This window comes from Anopheles gambiae, chromosome 3 (genome assembly GCF_943734735.2).
Source record: "Anopheles gambiae chromosome 3, idAnoGambNW_F1_1, whole genome shotgun sequence".
Taxonomy (NCBI): Eukaryota; Metazoa; Arthropoda; class Insecta; order Diptera; family Culicidae; genus Anopheles; species Anopheles gambiae.
In genome coordinates, this window is record NC_064602.1 from 71,876,452 (window position 1) to 71,898,031 (window position 21,580).

A 21,580-nucleotide genomic window follows, 5' to 3' on the forward strand; every position below is an offset into this window, starting at 1 on the left:
ATCATGGTGTATTTATGTATGCGTTTAGCCTTCCGAAGGCAGCAATTAGTAGTTTTTTGTAGTCGCATGATATGTGTAAGTAATGCACACCGCTTTCTTGTTAACGGTAAACCATTCTCGTTGATAATTAGTTATGCGTACAATTTGCATACATATTATAAACAAGGATTTACAAGCATACTCTTTTTATTGTTTGAATAACATATAAGCATAGCGTAGGAATTAAATTTTATAGCTTTATTCGTGGTTTTTTATGCGGAATGATACAAACACAAGGAGTTTTGCATCATACTTTTACCATAGACTTAACCATAGTTTTACCACATGATTATTTCGTGTTTTTTGCTCTCGATTATAATAAAAAAACAGCCGTCTAGCTTTAATAAGTTTAAAAAAATTGTTTTCATAATAAGATGGTAAATGGTACATTTTTTTTTATTTTGAAAAAAACTGTAACCTTACTTCCTGGATCATAAAACACATTCCTTGATGCACATTTTAGATTCATAGGAAAGTTATGGGGCACTTTTATTAGCAAGAACATTGTTTTTGAAATACTGTTACTAAGGATAACCAATGTATAAATAAATAAGATCTCATTCATCTCAAGAGTTCATTCATCCGTTTGATTTCATGATATTTTATGACCAAAAGAACAAAACTAGTAGAATAGACTTCATGACTATCGCTCTGGATGTTGATGATCTTATCGTATTTTGCGTAACGTCGTTCGCGGACATACCCGACCTATACAATCCTTGCTACGGGGGAACGATCCATTCTAGGCTTGAACCCATAACGAGCATGTTATTGAGTCGTAAGAGTTGACGACTGTACCAAGGGACCGCCACGGGACGTTGATGATATTTGACATTCGGTGATTTGTCATTCTGTAATTAGGTACAGTGCATACTGCCAACATATAATTCAGAGGAGACTATTTTGCCAAATTACTGTTTTTAATGGTTTTAAATGCACGATAATATTTGGAGTCTAATAGCATCCGTCATATAGTATTACATGAATTCAATAAAAAGGGCAATGATCAGCAATTTAGCTTCAGAAGAATCGACCTTCCGATTATTCTGAAATTGTAACAACAGGAGGTATACTATGTTGAACGTTATTGGTTGTGAGTAGATCAGAATTATTGTTTCTCCTTTCCCACAAAGTTTTTCTTAACGAAAATGGACGAATCGTAATGAAATAGCAAATCTCTAACAGACTCAAAATGCTTACACCCATAAACAAACCTAACAGTCCACCACAGTTTGCCAGAAAGTCAACCCATCCGTACAGCTCCGATCGCTTCGAGGTGATGAAGTACGACTCCTTGAAGTAGATCGCTATCGTTGTGATGAAAAATCTAAAAGAATATTGTAATGTAATGTTACCAAGATCATACACACATCATGGAAACATGTTTACTTGTCTGAATCATCGCCCATTAATTCATTGGTAGCAAGCAAAAACTTTTCCATATCCAGCGAGGTTTGTGTGGTCTCCACATCGTAATACACCGAACTGCACGCTGGCAGACAGTTGCAGCTGTTGACTATTTTTGTGATCTCAAACTCTTCATTTGGTGGCAGTCTTGAATTGTTACTAGGACGTAAGAACCACTTCGCACGGTACATACACTGCCACATGGACAGCGGACAGACCGTTGTGTCGTTCGAGCGAGGCATTGAAAAGCGAACACATCCACACAGTGCTTTTGTCACGTTGGAGAGACATTCCAGTTCACAGTTATCTTGATTGTAGAGCTTAAAGAATCGAAGGTGTCGCTCGTCATTGAAAAAGCATTGACGTTTCTCCCAACTAAAGTCAGCGGCCGATTGTGAAGTGACCATCATTTGAGGTTTCAGAGCGATCGAGATCTCGTGACTGAATGGTATACGCATGTTGCGCATTGAAACCTGTGGGTACTCATCTGTACCATGAATCATTAGTTTATATCCTTGGGAAAATCCCTACAGGACAGGAGGTTTTAATTTAAATATAAATTGTTATTGATATTGTTGGCTATATGTACCGTGCATAGGTAGTCCGTATCCTCCTGCATGTGCCTCAGGTAGAGCGTAAGACCATCGTGCAATCCTGCACCACGAGCGAATACTGGGGCCAGTGGTTGATGCTCCTTAGAATTGAACCAACCCTCCATATAATTGTATTCGGTGTGAAGAGAGCTTTTGCGAAAGATTTCTCTTTCAGATATCATGTTGAATGTGTAGCATATACCCTCTTCAGAGACCGTTTCCGTTAAGCGATCCTCACAAGCGTCGTACGTATTGCCGTACTGACACATAACGACTGTCTCATCTCGTCGTAAGGACATGTCTTTCAATGTACCCACTAAATCGTCCTCGGACCCGTTTAGTTCGTGTAGCCAGTGGTATTCCAATTGAAACAACATGTTGCATAGTTGAGATACAGCTTTCAGTTGAGGAACTCTGTTAAAAAAGCAATTTTACTCATTGAGTTTCCTTTTAATAGTTTTCAATGGAATACTAACGATTCCCTTTCTGATGACCCATTGCCACGCTCAACTGCTGCAACCAGTGCGTTCATTTCGGCTGTGATGTTAAGCTTTTCTGCGGACACCTTTGTCTCGGGACAGATTGTTATAGCAGGGAAGTGAATATCCCAAACGGGGGTAGTTTTCTCGGAAAAAGTAACAATAATGGGAACCTGATTCCATTTCACGTACGTCTTGTGTATCATCACGCCACAACCCAACATCGAGAGTAGAAACACCACTAGCCACCAGAATCTAAGGAAAAATAAATTAGATCAAGCTTCATGAGAACTGAGAGACACAATGCCACCTAAACTACAGACACACCTTTCACAAACCGTTCGCTCATTACGGTCGAAGTAACGTACACCGTGGATGGAACTATTAGCACAGTACTCGCGGAACACTTCCTCCTTGACGGATTGCTGCAAACGTTCACATAGCCTGGACATCGCTACAAACAGGGAAACACATTCGTACCAACAGATGCCTCGCATGAAACTAACTGTTGCGGACAAAACTGTCCTAGTGGTTGGCACTGTCGAAGAATTATATACAACATTGTCCTGATGCCTGACAATCTCATTTACATGGTCGCATTAAGTCTCGAGGTAGTAATTGGTTTACTCTGGTGCTAGTTACACTTGTGCTGTCGGTTGTTCGGAGAGTGCAACACTTTGAAAATAACGATTATTTAAAATTTGCATACAAAGAGATATAAAGGATTGCTATCAAGTTTGTGCTGTGTGTAAGCGAAAAGAGTTTAAAATGATTGCTGGTTTTCCATGCACTTTAAAGAATTAAAATGTTCCATTAGCAAAGCTCTGTTTGTTCTTTATCATTCGGTTTTTGCTTTCGTAATGATAAAGGACGAATGGTGATGTAGTATATTGCTTCTACTATGCTCAATAGGCTTACGCCGATGAACAGCCCCAACAGTCCACCACAATTCGCCAAGAAGTCCACCAGCCCATGCAGCTCGGATCGTTGGGCCGGTATGAAATGAGTGTCTTGAAAGTAAACTTGGAGCACCGAATATACAGGACTGGAAGGGATGGAATTGCAAAAAAAGAGAGAGAGCAAAATATATTGACATCAATAGGTTAAAATGATGATTAATATGCTTTAAATATTCGAAAGATTTAATCCATTAACAAGGATATTGGCCGTTTATCTAACAGTGTAGTTTTTCCCCTACGTGACAGGAGAATTTTCTGCTTACGAATCATTAATGAATACAACCAACAATAGTGCGATAAATAGGCCGCAGTGAAGGCTAATATTGAAATGTTCGATCTGCGAATATCCTTCAAATTTTCATTCTTTGAAGCTATCTTCAAACATTTAATTGATTGATTCTGTTTCAGTATTCAATTAAAAAAATAGAGCATTTTTTGACAGCTTGAACCTCCTAATGGCAATTTTAGTAAAGGCCGTAATTAAACATGAAAGTCTTATCACATTCTACAGAGTCATATTCTACAGGGTTACATCCCACTCATTGTACCTACATTTCTCATCAAAACATTGAATGTCAAAACCTTTCACAAAACATTACCACAAATTCGTTATGCTACTCCTTAACAACCAAAATTATGTAAATAACCCAAAAGGTAACCAATTCACTTACATCTGTAACCTTGCCTGCAGCTCTTCCAACGTCTCAAACCGTGTCCGCACTTCACGCTCTTCCGTGTGCGAGTCTTGAGTAATCTGCAGATCGAACCGTACGGACGAGCAGGCCGGCAAACAATCGCACCGCAGCAGGTAATCATCCGTACCGGTGCGGTTCTGTTTGCGTATAAATAGTGCCCCACGTGCATCGTACGGACAGTGCTCCTCCTCAAACCGGCACACACGCGTCCCGTTCGTCCGGGGCATCGAGAAGTGGACGCAACCGCACCGAGCCAGCGTGTAATTTGTCAGGCACTCGAGCTCACAGTTGTCCTGGTTGTACCGTCGGAAGAAGCGCAGCGGATGCTCGTGTCCGAAGTAACACTGGCGCTTCTGGGCACTGTACTTCGAAAGCTCCGGCGAAGTCATCATGATGTTGGGCTTGAGCGCGACGGTAAGCGTCTGCGATAGCGACAGCCGTATGTTGCGCTTAGAAAGGTCCGGATAGACGGTGGGCTCGTGTATAAGTACTCGGTAGCCACGGCCACGCTGTGCCGAAAAAGAGGGACATGCATTTGCGGCATTTCGTAGATATGAAACTGCCGAGAATAGTTTCACCATTACTCACCACACAAGAGGTATCAATTTTGAGTGGATAATGGATTAAGTTGAAGCCGATCGAGGCATCCAACCCTGAACCGGCAACTTTTAGAAGTTCGCCCCTCTCCACCGTCGCGCCGTCGGTGTCCCAGGGTTCCAGATATTGGTACTCATCCTGCAGCACGTCCGGGTGAAACATTTCCGCCTGCGAGATCATATTGAACGAGTAGCAGATGCCTTCGTTCGTAAGTGTCACCTGCATGTAGTCGTTGCAGCGAGCGTCGCTGGTCGAGCTGCACATGGTAAATACGCCCCGCCGGTCGAGCGCAACGTCCTTCAGAAAGTCGACCAGGTTGGGTTCGGGCACGTGGTTGAAGTTAAACATAAAGTTGCCCTCGTACTTGTAAATACCCGAGCAGTGATGCATGATGGCTTTCATCTTTCCAATGCTGATGATGCAACATCAATAGGAATGATTAGTTTTTTTTTCCATCGGAATTGAAATACATATGAAAAACCACCTTTCATCAGTAATGGTGATCGTTCGATTGGTGGTTCCCTTTCCCTGATACCACTGACTCTGGAGGGCTTCAAATTCTTGCGTAAAGTTGTACTTTGTATTTAGCACCTTTATCTCCGGGCAGATCGTAATCGCAGGGAAGTCCATATCCCACACCGGCGTGGGCACCTCCGACAGTGTCACGATGACGGGCGTTCGGTCCCATTTGTTGTACGCCTGTTGAATCATCATGCCACACCCGGCAAGCGAAAGAATGAAAACGCTCACCCAGATTAGTCTGGGAGCAGGAGAAAGAAGAGCAGAAGGAAAAAAGGACCATTTTGTTACAAAACAAGTGTTTTAATTTCACCGTGTTTTGTTGTTTCACTTACTTTACACAAGCACCTCTCTGGTTGCCGACAAAAAACCGCACACCATGGACCGAACTTTCAGAACAGTACTCTTCAAACAATGCACCAACTTTGACGCTCGATTTTCGCTTCGCAGGGGTTTTCATTTTGGTCAAACCGCTTCTGACCAACTCAATAGCAACTAGCAAACTAAACTAAAGTTAGCCGATGTTTGGGTTGTTTGGGTAATAACGATGACACGGTTACCGGTTAGTGTCGTGACCTGTAGTGTGGACATTGCTGGGAGTGGCATATCAGCTGTTACAGTGCCACCAAATCCGTCGAGAGATATAGAATGTTTTAGCTTGTATAGGGAGTTTGTATTGATTTTTTCTTTCCCTAAAGCACAGTAGTTCGTTATGAGCTGTTTGGTATGACCTTAGGGGTGAGCCCATGTAAAAGGTACATACAACCTTTCTGCGGGCTCGGCTATTGTAATATCCTACATCGCGTCATCGACACTTTAATGCACTTAATGTCACTGTTCATGGTCTTCGTTTATGTTCTGAAAATGGTTCTGTAAACTATTTTGCTTTGTTCATATTTTATTTACAAGTCAGAACTCACTGTCCACAAATCGCTTTTGCTAGCTCAGGATACAATTTGATTGTTATGCGTTGAAGTTTTACCTAAAGATTGAAGTATTGTTTATTTTGTCAATATTTGTTGTATAATCATCGTTACTGAAACAGCATTTTCAATGCAATAGTGATGGATTTGTTCCCAAAATCACCACAAACAGTAAGATATTGCTAAAATGTCTTATGGAGAAATCCATAAAAAGTGCAAAATAAGCACGATGATCAAAATTTACATCAAATGACGATATTTTGTTCTCGCACAACAGTTGTGACAAGATGACAGTAACCCAACGTGGCCGAGCAATTAATAAAATAAAAATAAATAAATAAATAAATAATTAAATAAACACAAAAATATAAATGAAGTGTGAAGATTTAATAACCTGAGCTACAATGCAAATGTTTTGATATGCAAGAGTTGAGAAAAATCATCCAACATATAATTCGTTTTGAGTTATCGAAGGACTTGAACGATCATGGAGGCGTTATAAAAGCTTAACAGACTTGTTTGGTTCCTTGCAACCATACAGTATACGAATAATTCCACGCTTGGTTTTTGCAGGAGGTTTGCAGACAAATTATATGAAATGTGTTACTAACTTCTCTAGGAAACTAAGAGCATAACTAAATTATTGAAAAAGGTAAGAAACTGTAAAAAAGTCATTTAAATTATACCTTCTGGTGCTGAAACTTGCTCCGCACTACCCCAACCATTTCTATCTCATTTCGCTTGATTGCATTCGAAATTTAAAGCTGCACATTACACCTGACAGCACGTTACAGATTGCACCGTCATACAAGCGCAACCGTGATCTATTGCGGCACGTCTCTATGAATTCTACTCGAAAACTCGCTCCCGCCGAGAACGGGGGCTAAAGTACTACCGAAAATAGAGTGGAGAAACCTCTTAAAATGTGTAACAACTAACGGGTGGCCCGCATCTCAAACACCAACGGGGGCTTGGGAAACCTCAGTATAACGAACTGAAGAATATAAGTGAAATGAATTCTACCAGGCTGACGTGAATGCGGGAGCTAATTGTGTTCAGGTAATTTATTGCCAATCTCACGGTTCCGTAGTTTTCCACCCATTTGGCACTGTGTGTGTGTGGGTGGGTGGTTGGTTCGTTTTTTTTTGCTTTTTTGCCATTTTCTTTCCGTTCGCAAATACTTCCCGGTGCCTGATTTTAAAATGGCTTCTCTTCTAGAGGGTGTGGAGGGAGCATGCCGGTTGGAATGTTATATTGCTCCCGGAGCACGGCATCTCCGGGAATTGCAACTTCGGCGTGAAGGTGTGAGCTGCATCATCGCGGTAAGGTAAGCTGCCGAAGCGATAAAGGTGCATCAATTTATGGCCTTACGGGTGCGGGATGGAGTGCAACCGTTTGCAACAATTATTTTCTCGATCAGCAGAAATTAAAAGCTATCGAACGTTCAGGGCAGGTGTAACTCTTCTTTTATAGGGTACGGTACTTTTATCTGCCAAAACGTTAAGCTGGTTTGAATAAAATATTATGCTTTAATGGGGTTTTCGGTGCTGGTTGGAAAGGTTTTTGTTTTATGCCCTAACCGGATTTGCTTGTAACTTTGAAATTGAATGATGTTTAAATTTATAAAAGCTACCACACGTAATCATTCTCCCACCCAAATGCATCCCGGATTAAAAACCTTGCCGGAAAGGCATAAACTTCCCCCCCCCCCCCCCCTCCCCAACAAGCTCTGAGACCTCTGCTTGTACTATTTGTTGGCGCTGTCAGTTGGCATTTTGATAACATCCCCTTATTGTTTATTCTAATCCACATCTACGCTTGTGGGGAAGGAGCACCGAAGCGTACACTTTTCACTCCACACAATTTATGCACATTCAAATTGCTTTAGACACTATCTCCACTCCACCAGGAAAAGCTCTCGAACCCGAAAACAAACTCCCCGCAATCAAAGAAGCGCTCCTCCTCAACACAGTCGCACCCCGTAGCGGGTTGGTGTTGCAAAAGATTTTGTAATTTAATAATTCCCCTCGGTAGCACGGTAGGAGTCTATGTGTGTGTGTGTGTGTGGAGTGAACGACGTCGGCTTTCGTGCGGAAACTGTTTAAGGATGGAAGCAGCATTTCTTTCCAGCAGCAGCAGCAGCAGCAGCACCCCAAGGGATAACCCGTAACGAACACGAACGATGCTACTGCGCTCTTCCGTCCGGATGCAGATTTTTGGAATAAAATAGAAACTTTTGTACGTGTGTGCGTGTGTACGTCTAAGTAGGGAAGGTTGAAGTCCACATTGGAGCATTGGAAAATGCTCTCCGGGAAATAAATTCTTTCCATTCCGTACTCCCTCCCGAACAATGGCAGCGTGGAAATGAAGCTTTAGTCGGTGTGGAAAAGTTAGATGATTGCCGTTTTGAATGGAAAATTAGTTCATAAACGGCTGAAGCGCAGTGTTGATGCAATGGATGAGAGTGGAATAAGCAAGTATGGATAGTGAGTTGATATGATGGGGATTTCATGCGATGGCGGGTTTTTGAAGGGTCGGGTAAAAGAGTCAAAGAATTTGAATAAATAAATAGATAGTTAAAGGTTTTTATATTGAAGATTGAAGGCTATTTTATAACTTCATAAACTTCAGACTTCTTCAAAAATTACAAAAACCTTCCAAGACACACGACTTGTTAGTTCTTTTGAAATTTATACGCACTTCACGTGTCTTAAAGGGCCATTCTTGGGATGGTTTTAAGCGATATATAAACCAGGATAACCAGAATTGCCCATTAGAACAGATATCTGTTAAAGGTGATGAGACCTGGTAGAACATTATGTCTGCGAAACAAACTCATGAAATTCCACAAAGATGTATGTTTGTTTGATTATGTAGGACCAAGGAACTTGAAGAACTATTGGAAATACTGTTACATCAACTCCTTCCAAGATTGAGAAACGTTGTACATCATACAGTAAACTTTCTCTAATCTGCCCATAAGTTGGATTTAAGGAGATGAAAAAGCTGTAAATTTCTTACGTTAGTTACTTTTTTTTTTCTTTTGTGAAAAGCAGGAAACATACTAAAAACCTCAAATATATAATAAATTCTACATGTTATAGGAACAGGCGTGTCCTTAAGTCTTTTATGAGCATGAATTCTTTACCTTTCTAATGGATTTCTGAGATATGTTTATAATAGATACTGTTTTAGCAAGGGATGCGCTAAAAGAAAGAACATGAACGACCTAATAAATTGATGAGTCGAGACTGAAAGCATTATTAATATTCATTTCATGAGTCATTGCAGGATCTTTGATAAAAAAGTCTAGTATATCAATACAATGCATAGAGTATATGCGTTGTAATTAGTTGTTTCAGAAACACAAAAACTGTTGCTCTTTTCATACTACTACATACATACATTTCTATCAAACAGGCAAACGCCCAACTTTTCTCCTGTAACCTTTTGCTCGCGCCCCATCTACTCAACTGTATTCAATTAATAAATCTAATTTTCGCCTGCCGACATTTCACCACCACGCACCAAATACTCCAAACACAGCTCAACAAATCGCCAACGCAAAGAACACATCATACCAGAACCATCAAAACCACCACCACCACCACCACCAGAACAGTGCTGTTTGTGAAGGATCGAAGAATCGGTTTTGTTTCCGAATGCCGATAATTATGTTTGCTTTTGATTAACGAACTTCATTTTTACCCAAACCGCGCGCACAGAGCGCAGAACTTTCGGAACCCGCGTGAGATGTAAATACCACGCAAAATCGAGCGGTCGGGCTGAGAGCTGAGGCCCTGCTGTTCGCATGGAAAATGTGGCCAATTTTCGTCGAAGTAAATGAGCGCTGGTTTCCAGGGGAAAGGGAAGTTTATTTTTTGCGTTTTGGAAGGCTCAAACTTTCGAGCCATTGCTGGCTGTGCTGGCCCATATAACGGAGTCGTGTGTTGCTGGCTGCTTAATTAAGCAGATTGTGATTGATGGAAATGTTGCGGCTAATTGATGGAAAGAGGCAATGCCCGTTCGGGCGTACGATATCGATAGTGCAGATTTGGTGTTGTGTGGTAAATGGCACAAAGCCCATTTATTAGCGAATGGTTGGTCGCGTAGAGTCTTCCAAATTTGAATCTGTTTATCTGGTGGTGCGCGAGGCTTTAGAGTTTGTACAGTGGGCTTATAAGCTGGGAGAGGCGTTGCGTGGAATAATGTGATAGAATTAAGCCATGCCATTAGACTTCGCTCGTTAAGAAGGTATTGGATTTCTTTGAACGCTAAAAATAGAAAGGGAGCTGTAATATAGCATCAAATGAAACTTTACTGACAAATGTAGCTTTTTATGCTCAGTTTTTGTTTCTGTAATTTAGATATTTTTTGTTTTAAAGTTAAAACTCATTCTCATCACATACTGAACCTCTACTTTTCGGTATTGTAAATGGCTCATAATTATAATCTGCGTAAAATATGCTTTCAGCTACGGATTGTTGTAATCCTGATAATTCAAATGAGTGAAAAATGTCCTCAATCCTCACTCCACTCACATCCCTCCTCTATAGCAGGATGATGTATGGATTTGCAAAACTTTTATCCAGCTGTATGGCCAACAAGCAAAGCTTAGCATGAATTAATTAGGGTGCTAATCTGTTGCAAATGTCACTGCTTTAAGCTTGCCCATTTAGAAAAGTTAATCGTGTTCGTCTGTATGTTTGTTCGCCACTCTCGTTACTGCCATTCATCAGCATTAGCTCCCGGGGACCAATGTTGAAAATTTGCGATAAGGAGATACCAACGGGAAACATCTGAAACTTGTTTTGAAAGATGTATTCCGGGACAGGGAAATGGGACTTAAAAATAATGAGCATTGTCTATTGGGATTTTAATAACTTTGATCCTAAGCGAACGTTTATAGCGTACGTTGTTACAACTGGTCGCAGCATAGAAAAAGGATTCCTAAAAAGTTCCCCAGTTCAAACTCAAACTTATGATCGAAAACTATCAGAATATGAGCGAGCTTTCGTGCCAGCCAAGACAAACAATCTTTTCCTCAAGAATGAAAAGCAAACGAACGAGTGTGTGAGTGCATGTGTTTGAGGGTCGATTGCTCAAATATTGACGACCACCTGGCCAGCCCATTCGATGGGTGCCTCTTCTGAACGGGACCCGAGGTTATGACGGACGGCTAATATTTGCCAAGTGTTAGGTTACGAACTAGTTACGATATCAAACAAACTTTCCCCCGTCAAGCAAGTGTTAGACAAGAGAGCGCTCCAACGGTATGGAATAAAAGAATTCCAACCTGCTAGTTTATCACCTTCCGGCTAGATGGAATAGAAAAAAGTGCCCTAAAAACACAGCTAACCGTACGGTTCCATAGCCCCTAGCGTACGATTACGGATTGCAAAGATAAATGTCTCTATTCCGCTCACCGGGATTCCACTACACATTGCTGCTGCTGCTAGAACAAAGCTAATAAAATTCCCCTCTGAGGATAAATGTACACAAGAACACTTCAAATCATTAGCATAATACCGAAAGGAGCTTTCTGGAGTGGTTAAAAATGAGGAGAAAAAACAGGAAAAGAAAGAATAAAGAGAGGGTTAAGTAATGATTCCTATTAATTAACCAGCTGGCATTAAATTTATGTTGCGTTTTTTTGGATTCTTTCTTTCTTGGTATTTGCAATTTTGGGTCTCGAAAAGCAAAAAGCTTCATTCTTCCTTTACCTTAAAGCATGATCCTTTTCGGGATTTTGTTTTGTTTCGGATAGCTGTGTTAGCCTGGAACTGTACGGAAGCTAATCGGGGTTAACTAGTTGCCGGTTAGCTTATCGTAATCGCAAGAATACGCCGTAGAATGACGCTAGTGCGGACAAATCAATATTAATTAATTAGCATAAACAAACCATTACGAGACCGGGATCGGGGCAAGATTGTGGCAAACGGCGAAGAGTTATGTGCGATAGGACTTTGATTAGAGGCGAATTCGGTCGCAGCTGAGAAGCTACTGCGGATATATTCTAGTGGAGCTTTTTTTGGTAACGGCCAATATTTAAGCATAATGAGATGTAAAAAATTACAATTTAAATGATATCAAGCGTTATGTTGTGCTGCTTATGCATATTGATGTTTGAAAAAAGGTGTAACTGTTCTGAAACTAAAGCAGCGAGTTTTGTATTTTGTCTATACTACAGCTAAATTATGAGTTTTAAGGGATCAAACGATAGAAACATGAATGATTTGGTATGTAATATTTGTGAAAAGTGAATTTTGATTACGAGTAATGTTAATCCTTTTAAGAACATTTCGTCATATTTGCGATAAAGTATAGCAAAAAAACCCTAATGGAGCTCTTCAGTTTCAAATTAAACCTTGATTTTTGATTATTGGAGGACCTGTTCTGCTGCCTTTTTATACTTGTTTTTCAGTTAAATCATTCTTTTTCATTGCTATGAAGAGGTATAATGGGCTGTATTTTAACAACAATATGAATGCACCTTCATCCTCCGAGCGGAAACAAAAGGCACTCCCAGCCGACCGGATCGAAAAGACAATACATTTTGCCCCGCGCATCCACTTTCAATTATGGAAAAATTATCAGAATTGTTAATGAGCATGAGTGATGGCGCATAGGCGAACGAAACCACCCCCATTAGCTGTACTCCATAAATGTATCGGAAACACATTTCCAATTGACACATCGAGCATCGAGCCCACACTGCAACCGCCCGGGTTGGATGAATTAAACACCTTCCCGTCCGGTGTTGAGATTGAAATATGAATCACACCGTGGGAGACCCACAACGGGGGAGTGAAAAAAACGAACCCCCATTTTCCATGATTGGCGGCCCTTCTATGATATATGCGCGTTTGCGAAATTATTCCATTCTTTATGACCCCCTGTCAAACGAAGCGCAACGGAATAATTGCTAGAATTGGCTGCATAATACATACACTTCGGTGCAGTGAGCAAAAATTCTGCGTTATGAGGCTTTTTTTTCCAAGTATTTTGCTATTTTTGAGATAAATTGATAGAAGAGAGGTATAAATAAGCTTGCTAGTAACACCTTTTTCCCTACTACTCTTCTTATCATTTGTTACAACAAGCGTAAGCCGCCTCTGGGAGTTGCAAAGAATGATTACGCTAAAATTCGCTACCAGTACTATTTCCTTCCCAACTGAGCTCAGTACAATCTGGCAAACAAAAAAAAGGCCACCCATATCCCACCACCCACTCCGGACACTCTCTCAGCAAAAGCCCCGTGGAGGTCCCCTCACAAAAAAACCCAATACAGAAGGCTCATTAATCAGTGGCAGAAAAATGACAGACTCATGAATAACGGAAGCGGAAACGTGAAAGTGCTGAATAATTTATCAGCTCCATCGAAGGGGGGAGACTTTTGGCTGTCCTATCCTCCCAACCAGCAACTCCCCAAGAGGATACCCCGGAGCAGTGATGAAGCATGCAGCGTGTAGTAAGGCTACGCGTACGGATGACGGTTTCTACTGAACCGTAAAGAAACAAAAACACAGACGGTGTAGGCCGTCCATTCATTCCAAGCTGCCATTCATCCAAAACCATGGCACCCACCGGTACACCAAGAAGGCTCTGCTGTGTGGTGGAATCTGGAGTGTGACAAAATCAAAACCTGCTGACGGCAACGAATTTATGTTTTACTTGATTTTGGCCTTTTTTTGGTGCGTGGCGTCTGATTCGATGGTAAAGTGTTTTTTTTATCATAACACTTAATGTTGCTCGAGATGGCTGTATCGAACAGCTGTGGCGGATGGACTCATTTCCTGGCGTGCGTTTTGTGCTGAAGCTTTTGAGAATTATGCTTCTAAGCACAGGGAAATGAAGATGGTGATTGGAATAGGCCAATCGGTGATGGATGGGAGTTAAATTTCTTCACACTTTTGATTTGGAGTTTTGTTAGTCCTGTTTGGACTGTTAATCAAGTTTACCCGTCGTGCCAACAGTTGGATCGATTTTAATTAAAATTTTACAACGCATCTTTCCGTCGAGAGTTGGGATTTTAATGAATATATTATAACAAAAAATCTCTTTTTTCATTAAATTTGTATTGTAGAATAATATATTTTTGCATTTGACAGCAGCATCAAATAGCACGGAGATGAAAACCGAAAAGTGACCGCACGGTGCCTGAAGCATAAACAACATGAATCAAACAAAACAGTTATATAATAAAAATAGTAACAATTTTGATAGCATAAAGCTAAACGTAAAGCGTTATAACTCAAATATGTCTTCTTTTTGGCGTCTTGCGACCTTGAGGACATACCGATCTATACATGCTTCCGAAACTAATTAGAACCACGCAACAGGATAGTCAGGCTTTCTTATGGGGGGACGGACCCGATAGTGAATCGATCTTTTTCAACCTTGCAGAAACGGACAAAACTAAAAAATTTACCAGCGGTGCGGGCGCTGCGTCCCTGATCTCAAAGACTTATCATGCTGGGTTTCCTTGGGTTGTTTGTTTACTTCCCGAACATTTCTAGATGCTTCCCAAATTATTTTGTATCATTTCCACGATTTATTGGACATAACCTAGAATCATTCGGATAATTTGTATTGCTTATCAATTGGAAGATTTTAATAAATCGTGTGAACGATAAACAAAATCTATGCGATACGGTGAAATAATCGTGAGACCAACCCAAAAACGTACGGCAACCAACTAATAAATCGTGGCAAATCCTGTTTAAGGAATTCGAAGTGACTAACCGAATGCATTATGTCTTGTACAATTTAAGAATTGACGCTAAGCTTCAAAATTCAAATCAATAATTGTAGTTTCGAATGGAATCACTCACAAGGGAGTCATCAGTCACCAACGATGAATGGAACCGTTGAAGCTTCCTTAAAATAAGCATTAGGCAGAGGAGTTGTTATTAAATTATCAAATGTGATAAAAAAAGAGCTATGAACTACAATATTTTGTTGTAAAATAAAACAATTCATTGGTGTAAAATATTAAACAATTCATTGGTGATTTCGAACTCTTCGTTTATAACTCTTATAATATTTGACCCAAATTATTGGCATACTTTGTCAAACTTCAACCATACGATATCGCTAAAGGTAACTGACAAAAGTCCCAATTATTGTCCCAGACCCCAATTCCGAAACTCAATAAAGTTTGCCGACATAGCTGACAAGTGAGAAACCCTGCCAATTATCGATCGATCTATCAAAATACTGAGTAAACTCAGTGCATAAAATTAGCTTAGAAAGAGCATTATTCAACAACATCCCGCCGGCATGCTTAGCCCTGCTGTTTGTAACAAACATACGCTACAGTTTTCATACTTCCCAAATTCAGAGCACTCCATTATTTAGCAAATCCCACCCACTGGCGTGTCACCGTATCGCCATCGCTGTAATCGATCGAAAGTACAGCGAGGTGTGGAAATTGATCATTTATCATCAATTTGCATCTGGGGAGCAGGGAAATGATGAGCTGGTCTTGTTTAATCCAGTACGCAGGCTGGCAATGGCAAGGATATAATCAACCACCAGCAACCACCAGCATCAGAGGCTGGGTTTTTGCTGCGTAATGTTGTTCACCACACAACACACAGGCAGGAATACACAGGCCTGAGTATTCCCAACACGGATGCAAACGTTTTCCCGAAACAACAATTTAATTTCCATACCGAGCCGCCGTGCCCAAAAGATCGCCGCGCGCTTCGAAGGTGCGCAGCGTACAGGGCTTTTGGGCGGTGGTGTTTAGGATGTTTCCGATACGCTTATCGACACCATCGATAAATTGACTACTTTCGACGAGCGCGGGCTCTTCCTCTCTCTATTTGCTGTCTACCATCCTGCTACTTAATTGGAATTTATTCGGGTTTGCTTTTAACGGGAAAGCCGGCGAGGCGATCGAGGAACGTTGTTCCGTTCCACGAGGTGATGAGCATAGTCTGGCATTCTTAATTTAATTACAAGTTTTTGGGCCACATTCGACATTTGACGGTGCCGCTTCGGAAGTGCGCGACACTTCATAAAGCGAGCCTACGTAAGGGACGACTACGACGACGACGGACGACAGTGTTGTGTACTTGATTGGCGGGAAAAGTCCCGAAAATCCCGAACGAGATGCACCAACACCCGGGCACGGATGGTGGAGGATGAGGAATGATAAATCAATTAACAAAATTGAATGTAGTTCTGCCGTTGGCGTGAGGTGTTTGCATTGGCTTCAATTTTGGTGAATTAGTGGTGAAATCAGCAGACACTGACAGCAGGTATACGTACGTCGGCTTGCTTGGTGGGTAATTGTTTAATGAATCATTAAACACCAACCGGGAGAATGCAATTGAAGTTGGGCCGTTAACTGATTTGGGATTAAATTTGATAAAAAAGAGCACTCAATAAAACACCTTCAAGAAGCTCCTTTTCATCGAAAGATCGACTCTCTATTCCTAAAACCTATGCTGCCGCCTGCTGCTCTGCCCAATCGAAAAGGAAGCATAAATAAAACGACCCAACAACGCCACCCGCCGGCGCAAAAGGCGCAAAACGATTGGCACGTGGAAAGATTTGCCTTTCCCGACTGGCTTTCGCTCGGACTGACCGCTTATGTTCGGGATCATTTAGCAGTGGCACGATTTATGTCATTTTAATTCAGTCTAATTCGGAGTTTCGGGGCCTCGGTACGAGAGACAAGATAAATTACACTCGTTAGCATGTATCTGTGTCCTCCATCCGCTTCACGCTAGAGCTGGACAATGGTAAATGGCAAATGGGCATAGAATGGAATATGCTAAAGATGTTGCCCTGTATTCGCTAAGGCAGGGGGATCTGTTCTTATGGATGTGTCAACTTCCTTTCGGAGGAACTTTTTATTATCAGCTTTACGTTTTTGTTCTGCAAAACAGTATAATACAAGACAGTATGTTGTAGGCAAAGATTAGGACGAGCATGCACAAGACATAACAGATACTATGTTTTGACATTTATTTAGTATCCTTTAGATACCCTTAGAGCGTAGTTCAGTAATAATGGTTGGGTTTTCAAGACTCATTAGATACTTTAAGGCCGGGCTACATTGATCGTACTCGCACGCGTAATTTCGATTTTCACTAGCGCATCTGGCGGCGACTGACCGAAGCATTTTGCCAAACAATTTGGAGCCGCTTCAGAAAATACGTTAATTTTCCATATTTTTTACTTAAATCGGAGAAGAAAAGTTTTGTAAAACGTAGATACACATGTCTTGCACGCATTGCATCCATTTTTGCAATGGAAAACGATGGAAAAACTAATTAATTTTGAAATCCAACACGACCATTCCCCCGACGACTAAAAAAAGCTTCCACCAGCCGCCGCCAGATGCGCTAGTGAAAATCAAAATTACGCTTGCGAGTACGATCAATGTAGCCCGGCCTTTATAGCGTTTCTCAGAAAATCACCTATCGTCGTCGTCTAATTTAATTTCGTCATGCTGGCACTATCTATCGACGTTCTCGCAACGATGAAACTATATGGGCGAGCAAACGTTTATAAATTATCCCTAGATTAAGAAATTGATTGAAATGATAGCAATAGTGCTTGAAGCCAAATCGAGTAACATCCATAAACACTGTAACTTAGCCTTAGACATTTTCTAGCAAAGTTGTCTCCAAGTTTCTCTTTCGACTCATCCGTAAATGTGCTCAACCAAAACCCATAATCAACTATTTGGTTTCTAAATTAAACCTAACTACAATAGCTTCACATGTTATCTGTACATTTAAAACACGATCCACTTTTGCCTTCACACGCTTTGGTGTCATTACTCATGCATAACACGATTGAAAGCGAACGATGTGAACCTCTTCTAATTTCTTGTATTTAATCATTCCTTGCTCGCCTGGGTGGCCTTCGGGATGAAATGTAAATAAACACAAGTAATCGTTATTTGAATCTCTTCCGACTTTTACCAGCCGTAGCTTTCAAGTGGCAAGTGTCGATGATACGATTTGATTAGAGATTGCTGTAGTGTGCCAATCGTTCTTAAAACGACACAACTCGGCAAGGTCAGTTAGTTTCATTTCAACCGGCTATCGCAGCAAGTGCAGTTCCAGGAGGTGTAGTGATGTTATTTCCGAGTGTGATCATTTTGCTGTCCGTAGCAGCACACGTCACGAAGGCGAACGTTATAACACAGTCAGATGTAATGTGATGTTTTGTGCAACGAAGTACTAGGAATTCAGGAAGGCACTAATATTTGTTGGAATTTGTAATTTAGGTTTGTAAAGGAGGGCTCTGTCTGCCGAAACACTTGTGTCCAACGGGAAAGCTTGAGGATGGACCAATACAGCAGGGAGAGCTTGTAACGCTCAACGTGGACGAAGAGAACGTTTGCGGTGACTTCATGAAGAAATGTTGCATCGGAGCATCGAGCGCTGATGGCGTTTTGGTAACACAAAGCTAATTTTTGTTTGACTGACATAGATAGGTAAATGTTTTCCATGGTCTTAGATTCAAGAAGCACAAACGGCTGATGTTCAATGTGGAAGTCCAGTCACTTCTCCGCTGGTGTACAATGTGGAATCAAACCTGACGTACGCCAACTACGGCGAGTTCCCGTGGACGGTGGCCATTTTTAACATCTCGTTCTCAGCAAACGAAATGAAGCTGACCCTCGTTGGTGGTGGCAGTCTCATCCATCCCAAGTTTGTGCTGACCGCAGCCCATACGCTCAAGAAGCCGGATCGATATGTGGCTCGGTTTGGTGAGTGGAGTATAAATTCTGATGCGGAAATATACCCTTCACAGGTAAATATACCATAGAAAGTAATAGTTGAAGTGTATTCTAAGTGTGTTGCATCTTTCACGACATTTCTAAAGGATATTGGCATCGAAGAACACATCATACACCCTTCGTACAGAGATTCATGTTTACTGGACAACGATATAGCGCTGGCCGTGCTGAAACGCAACGTAATCTACACCGAGCACATTCGCCCCATCTGTCTGCCAAGTCCGACGGACGTGTATGACGGTCAACGGTGCATTGCAACCGGTTGGGGACTGGACGTTAGAACACAGCAACCGGCGCCCATTATGAAGCGCATCGAACTGCCCGTTGTACCGCGCGATCGCTGTCAGCTGTTGTACCGGAGGGCTGAAGTGGACTACTCCTTCAAGCTGCATCGCAGTATGATGTGCGCCGGTGGTGAGGTTGGTGAGGATACGTGTGACCAAGATGGTGGTACGCCGTTGGCGTGTAAAAAGGAGGACGGATCTTACGTGGTGGCCGGGATAACGTCATGGGGATTGGATTGTGGTCGAGTGGACGCGCCCGGTATTTATGTTGATGTGGCAAAGTTTGCCTGCTGGATCAACGACACGATCGAAGGGTACGCAGAGCTACATGCTGAAGAGTAGATGGGTTTCTTTTTGTAATGAAGGAGTGTGCATGTAGTAAAGGAACATTTGTAACGTAGCGTAGACGTAGTGAAGAAACGCTTTTAAGCATATATTACATTATGTACCACTTTTAGTTGAAATTAAATTGAGATTTTTATCAATATTGCTTCAAAACTGATCATCACAGAACGTCATTTTGCCTAGGAAGTGACTCATTATAATAAAATCGTAAATAGCAGGTGGAAACATGTACATCAATCTATCACACGAAAACCCTCTCCGGAAGACGCTATTTATGAGTGTGCTATTCAACTACCCATTAACGGAGGGTGTGAGAAATGCCTTTCGCAGCTGCCACGCGGAAGCTCCGCAGTGTTCCATATTGCAAAATTGAAATTTTATGAGCCTCGGAAAAGTCACCAGTCACCTGCAAGACTTCAAGTTCCCTCCGTTCTACCGCTTTACCATCATTGACATTCCAAAGCTGCTGCTACTACGGTGGGGGCTGTTCCTTCTCCTGCCTCTTGTTGGAATTCTACAAAGCGAAGAGCGAAAGAGGCTTTTCAAAGATGTTCTTTAAGGATGGATGCTTTCGTGTTTATTTTTTGGAGGTTAAAAAGCAAAAAAGAGGAAACCCAAGAGAAGAAGGGCCCAGAGTAATTCCATCACAGCAGTGTAGAACAGCAGATTTACAGCTTCCCGGCAGATTTACGACAGCACAAAGTCGTTCCCTTGTCAAGCAGTTGATGCGCTTGTCCGCGGAGATGACACTAGACGAAGCAGCCCGTACCGTACGAACGGGCGGCTTTGGGTTCCGTGTTTCTTTTCCCTTCGTTTTCATTACTCTCCACACTACCAAGGGAGAAAAGAAAAGGATCGTCAACGCACGCACGTTTTCTTTCATTCGGCCATGAAAAAGCTGCCGTTTGTCACAATGTTCACGGGAAAAGCTTATTAAAAATTATAACATCCAATGCCGCCCCGCCGGGTGGCTTCACAGCCGCAACCCCTCCACCGCACGGCATGTCTTTCTTGTTCCGGTCCGGAAAATGTCACCCTGGCTGGAACGTGTCACGCGGTGGATGAATAATATGGCAAAAATGTTAAATTTTACATCGCAACATTTAAACGCTTTTGGCGGTGGCTCACCGGTCTGGTACAGCACGCTTAACTCCCCGAAGGTTGAGGTTGTTTAGTGTGAAAAGGTGAGCAATAAAACCCGGGCGAAGAAGATTGTGTTCTAGGACGGGTGATGGTTTAATATTGAAGCTGAAGAAAAGGTAAATAGGTATACTCAAGAAAAAAACTTAAAAGAGTCATGAGAATGAAAAGAACTTTTTTAGCTCTTATGTAGAAATTAACAATGTTATGAAGAATTTCGTTGGGATAAATTCTTTATAATGGATTGCGGTGTAAGGAACAAAAATTGAACAGTTTATACACAAATTATAATAAATGATAAAGAAACGCTTCAAAAACATTAAACTCGTTAATTTGACGAGTCTTTTGAAGAAAGGTTTTGGTTATTTGAACATCCTCAAACTTTAATCAAAACCATTTGATACAAAGCGTTATAAGATCGCAATCAGAAAGATGACTTCAAACAAACAAATAACTTTTGGAAAATTATTGGTTTAAGATCACGAAAATAGGTTTGATTTTTCACAAATATAACAACCGTGGGATATTTTAACTTAATATAGTCTAGAAGAACTGTCAAGAAACGCAAAAGTTCTAGTCGTGACCTACATTTTACAAAATTTCTATTCTTTCAGTCATCACACGGTGCTGGTGCAATTCAAGCCTGTAACGATTTGCTCCATATACCGTTCCATTCCATACTTTCAACACATTTTTGTTCCCATTTTGCATAAGGATAAGAGTGGATTCTGTCAGTGCCCGCCATTGGCCACAAGGCCACACACCACCGCTCGAGCTCGTTACAAAATCGCACCAAAAACCAGCATCGTTGAGCAGGCATGTGTTGTATTA

General features: G+C 41.5%; 3 protein-coding genes across 3 annotated transcripts; 1 reads left to right on the forward strand and 2 right to left on the reverse strand.

Annotated features, from left to right (window-relative positions):
- Positions 1 to 1,080: 1,080 nt before the first annotated feature.
- On the reverse strand, positions 1,081 to 3,015 carry LOC4577657 (pickpocket protein 28). The gene is made up of 5 exons (XM_061656625.1): positions 2,846 to 3,015; positions 2,516 to 2,773; positions 2,036 to 2,453; positions 1,429 to 1,973; positions 1,081 to 1,366 (listed from the first exon to the last, which is right to left on the reverse strand). The coding sequence occupies exons 1-5, from the start codon at positions 3,013 to 3,015 to the stop codon at positions 1,081 to 1,083; spliced, it is 1,677 nt and encodes a 558-aa protein (XP_061512609.1).
- Positions 3,016 to 3,331: 316 nt separating this feature from the next.
- Positions 3,332 to 5,184, reverse strand: LOC133393795 (pickpocket protein 28-like). The gene is made up of 3 exons (XM_061660345.1): positions 4,761 to 5,184; positions 4,149 to 4,681; positions 3,332 to 3,563 (listed from the first exon to the last, which is right to left on the reverse strand). Exons 1-3 carry the CDS (start codon positions 5,169 to 5,171, stop codon positions 3,332 to 3,334), a joined length of 1,176 nt encoding a protein of 391 aa, XP_061516329.1. The 5' UTR covers positions 5,172 to 5,184.
- Positions 5,185 to 18,078: 12,894 nt separating this feature from the next.
- Positions 18,079 to 19,834, forward strand: LOC1270989 (inactive CLIP domain-containing serine protease A8-like). The gene is made up of 4 exons (XM_309727.5): positions 18,079 to 18,389; positions 18,465 to 18,635; positions 18,698 to 18,994; positions 19,067 to 19,834. Exons 1-4 carry the CDS (start codon positions 18,312 to 18,314, stop codon positions 19,604 to 19,606), a joined length of 1,086 nt encoding a protein of 361 aa, XP_309727.5. The 5' UTR covers positions 18,079 to 18,311; the 3' UTR covers positions 19,607 to 19,834.
- The last annotated feature ends 1,746 nt before the right edge of the window (positions 19,835 to 21,580 follow it).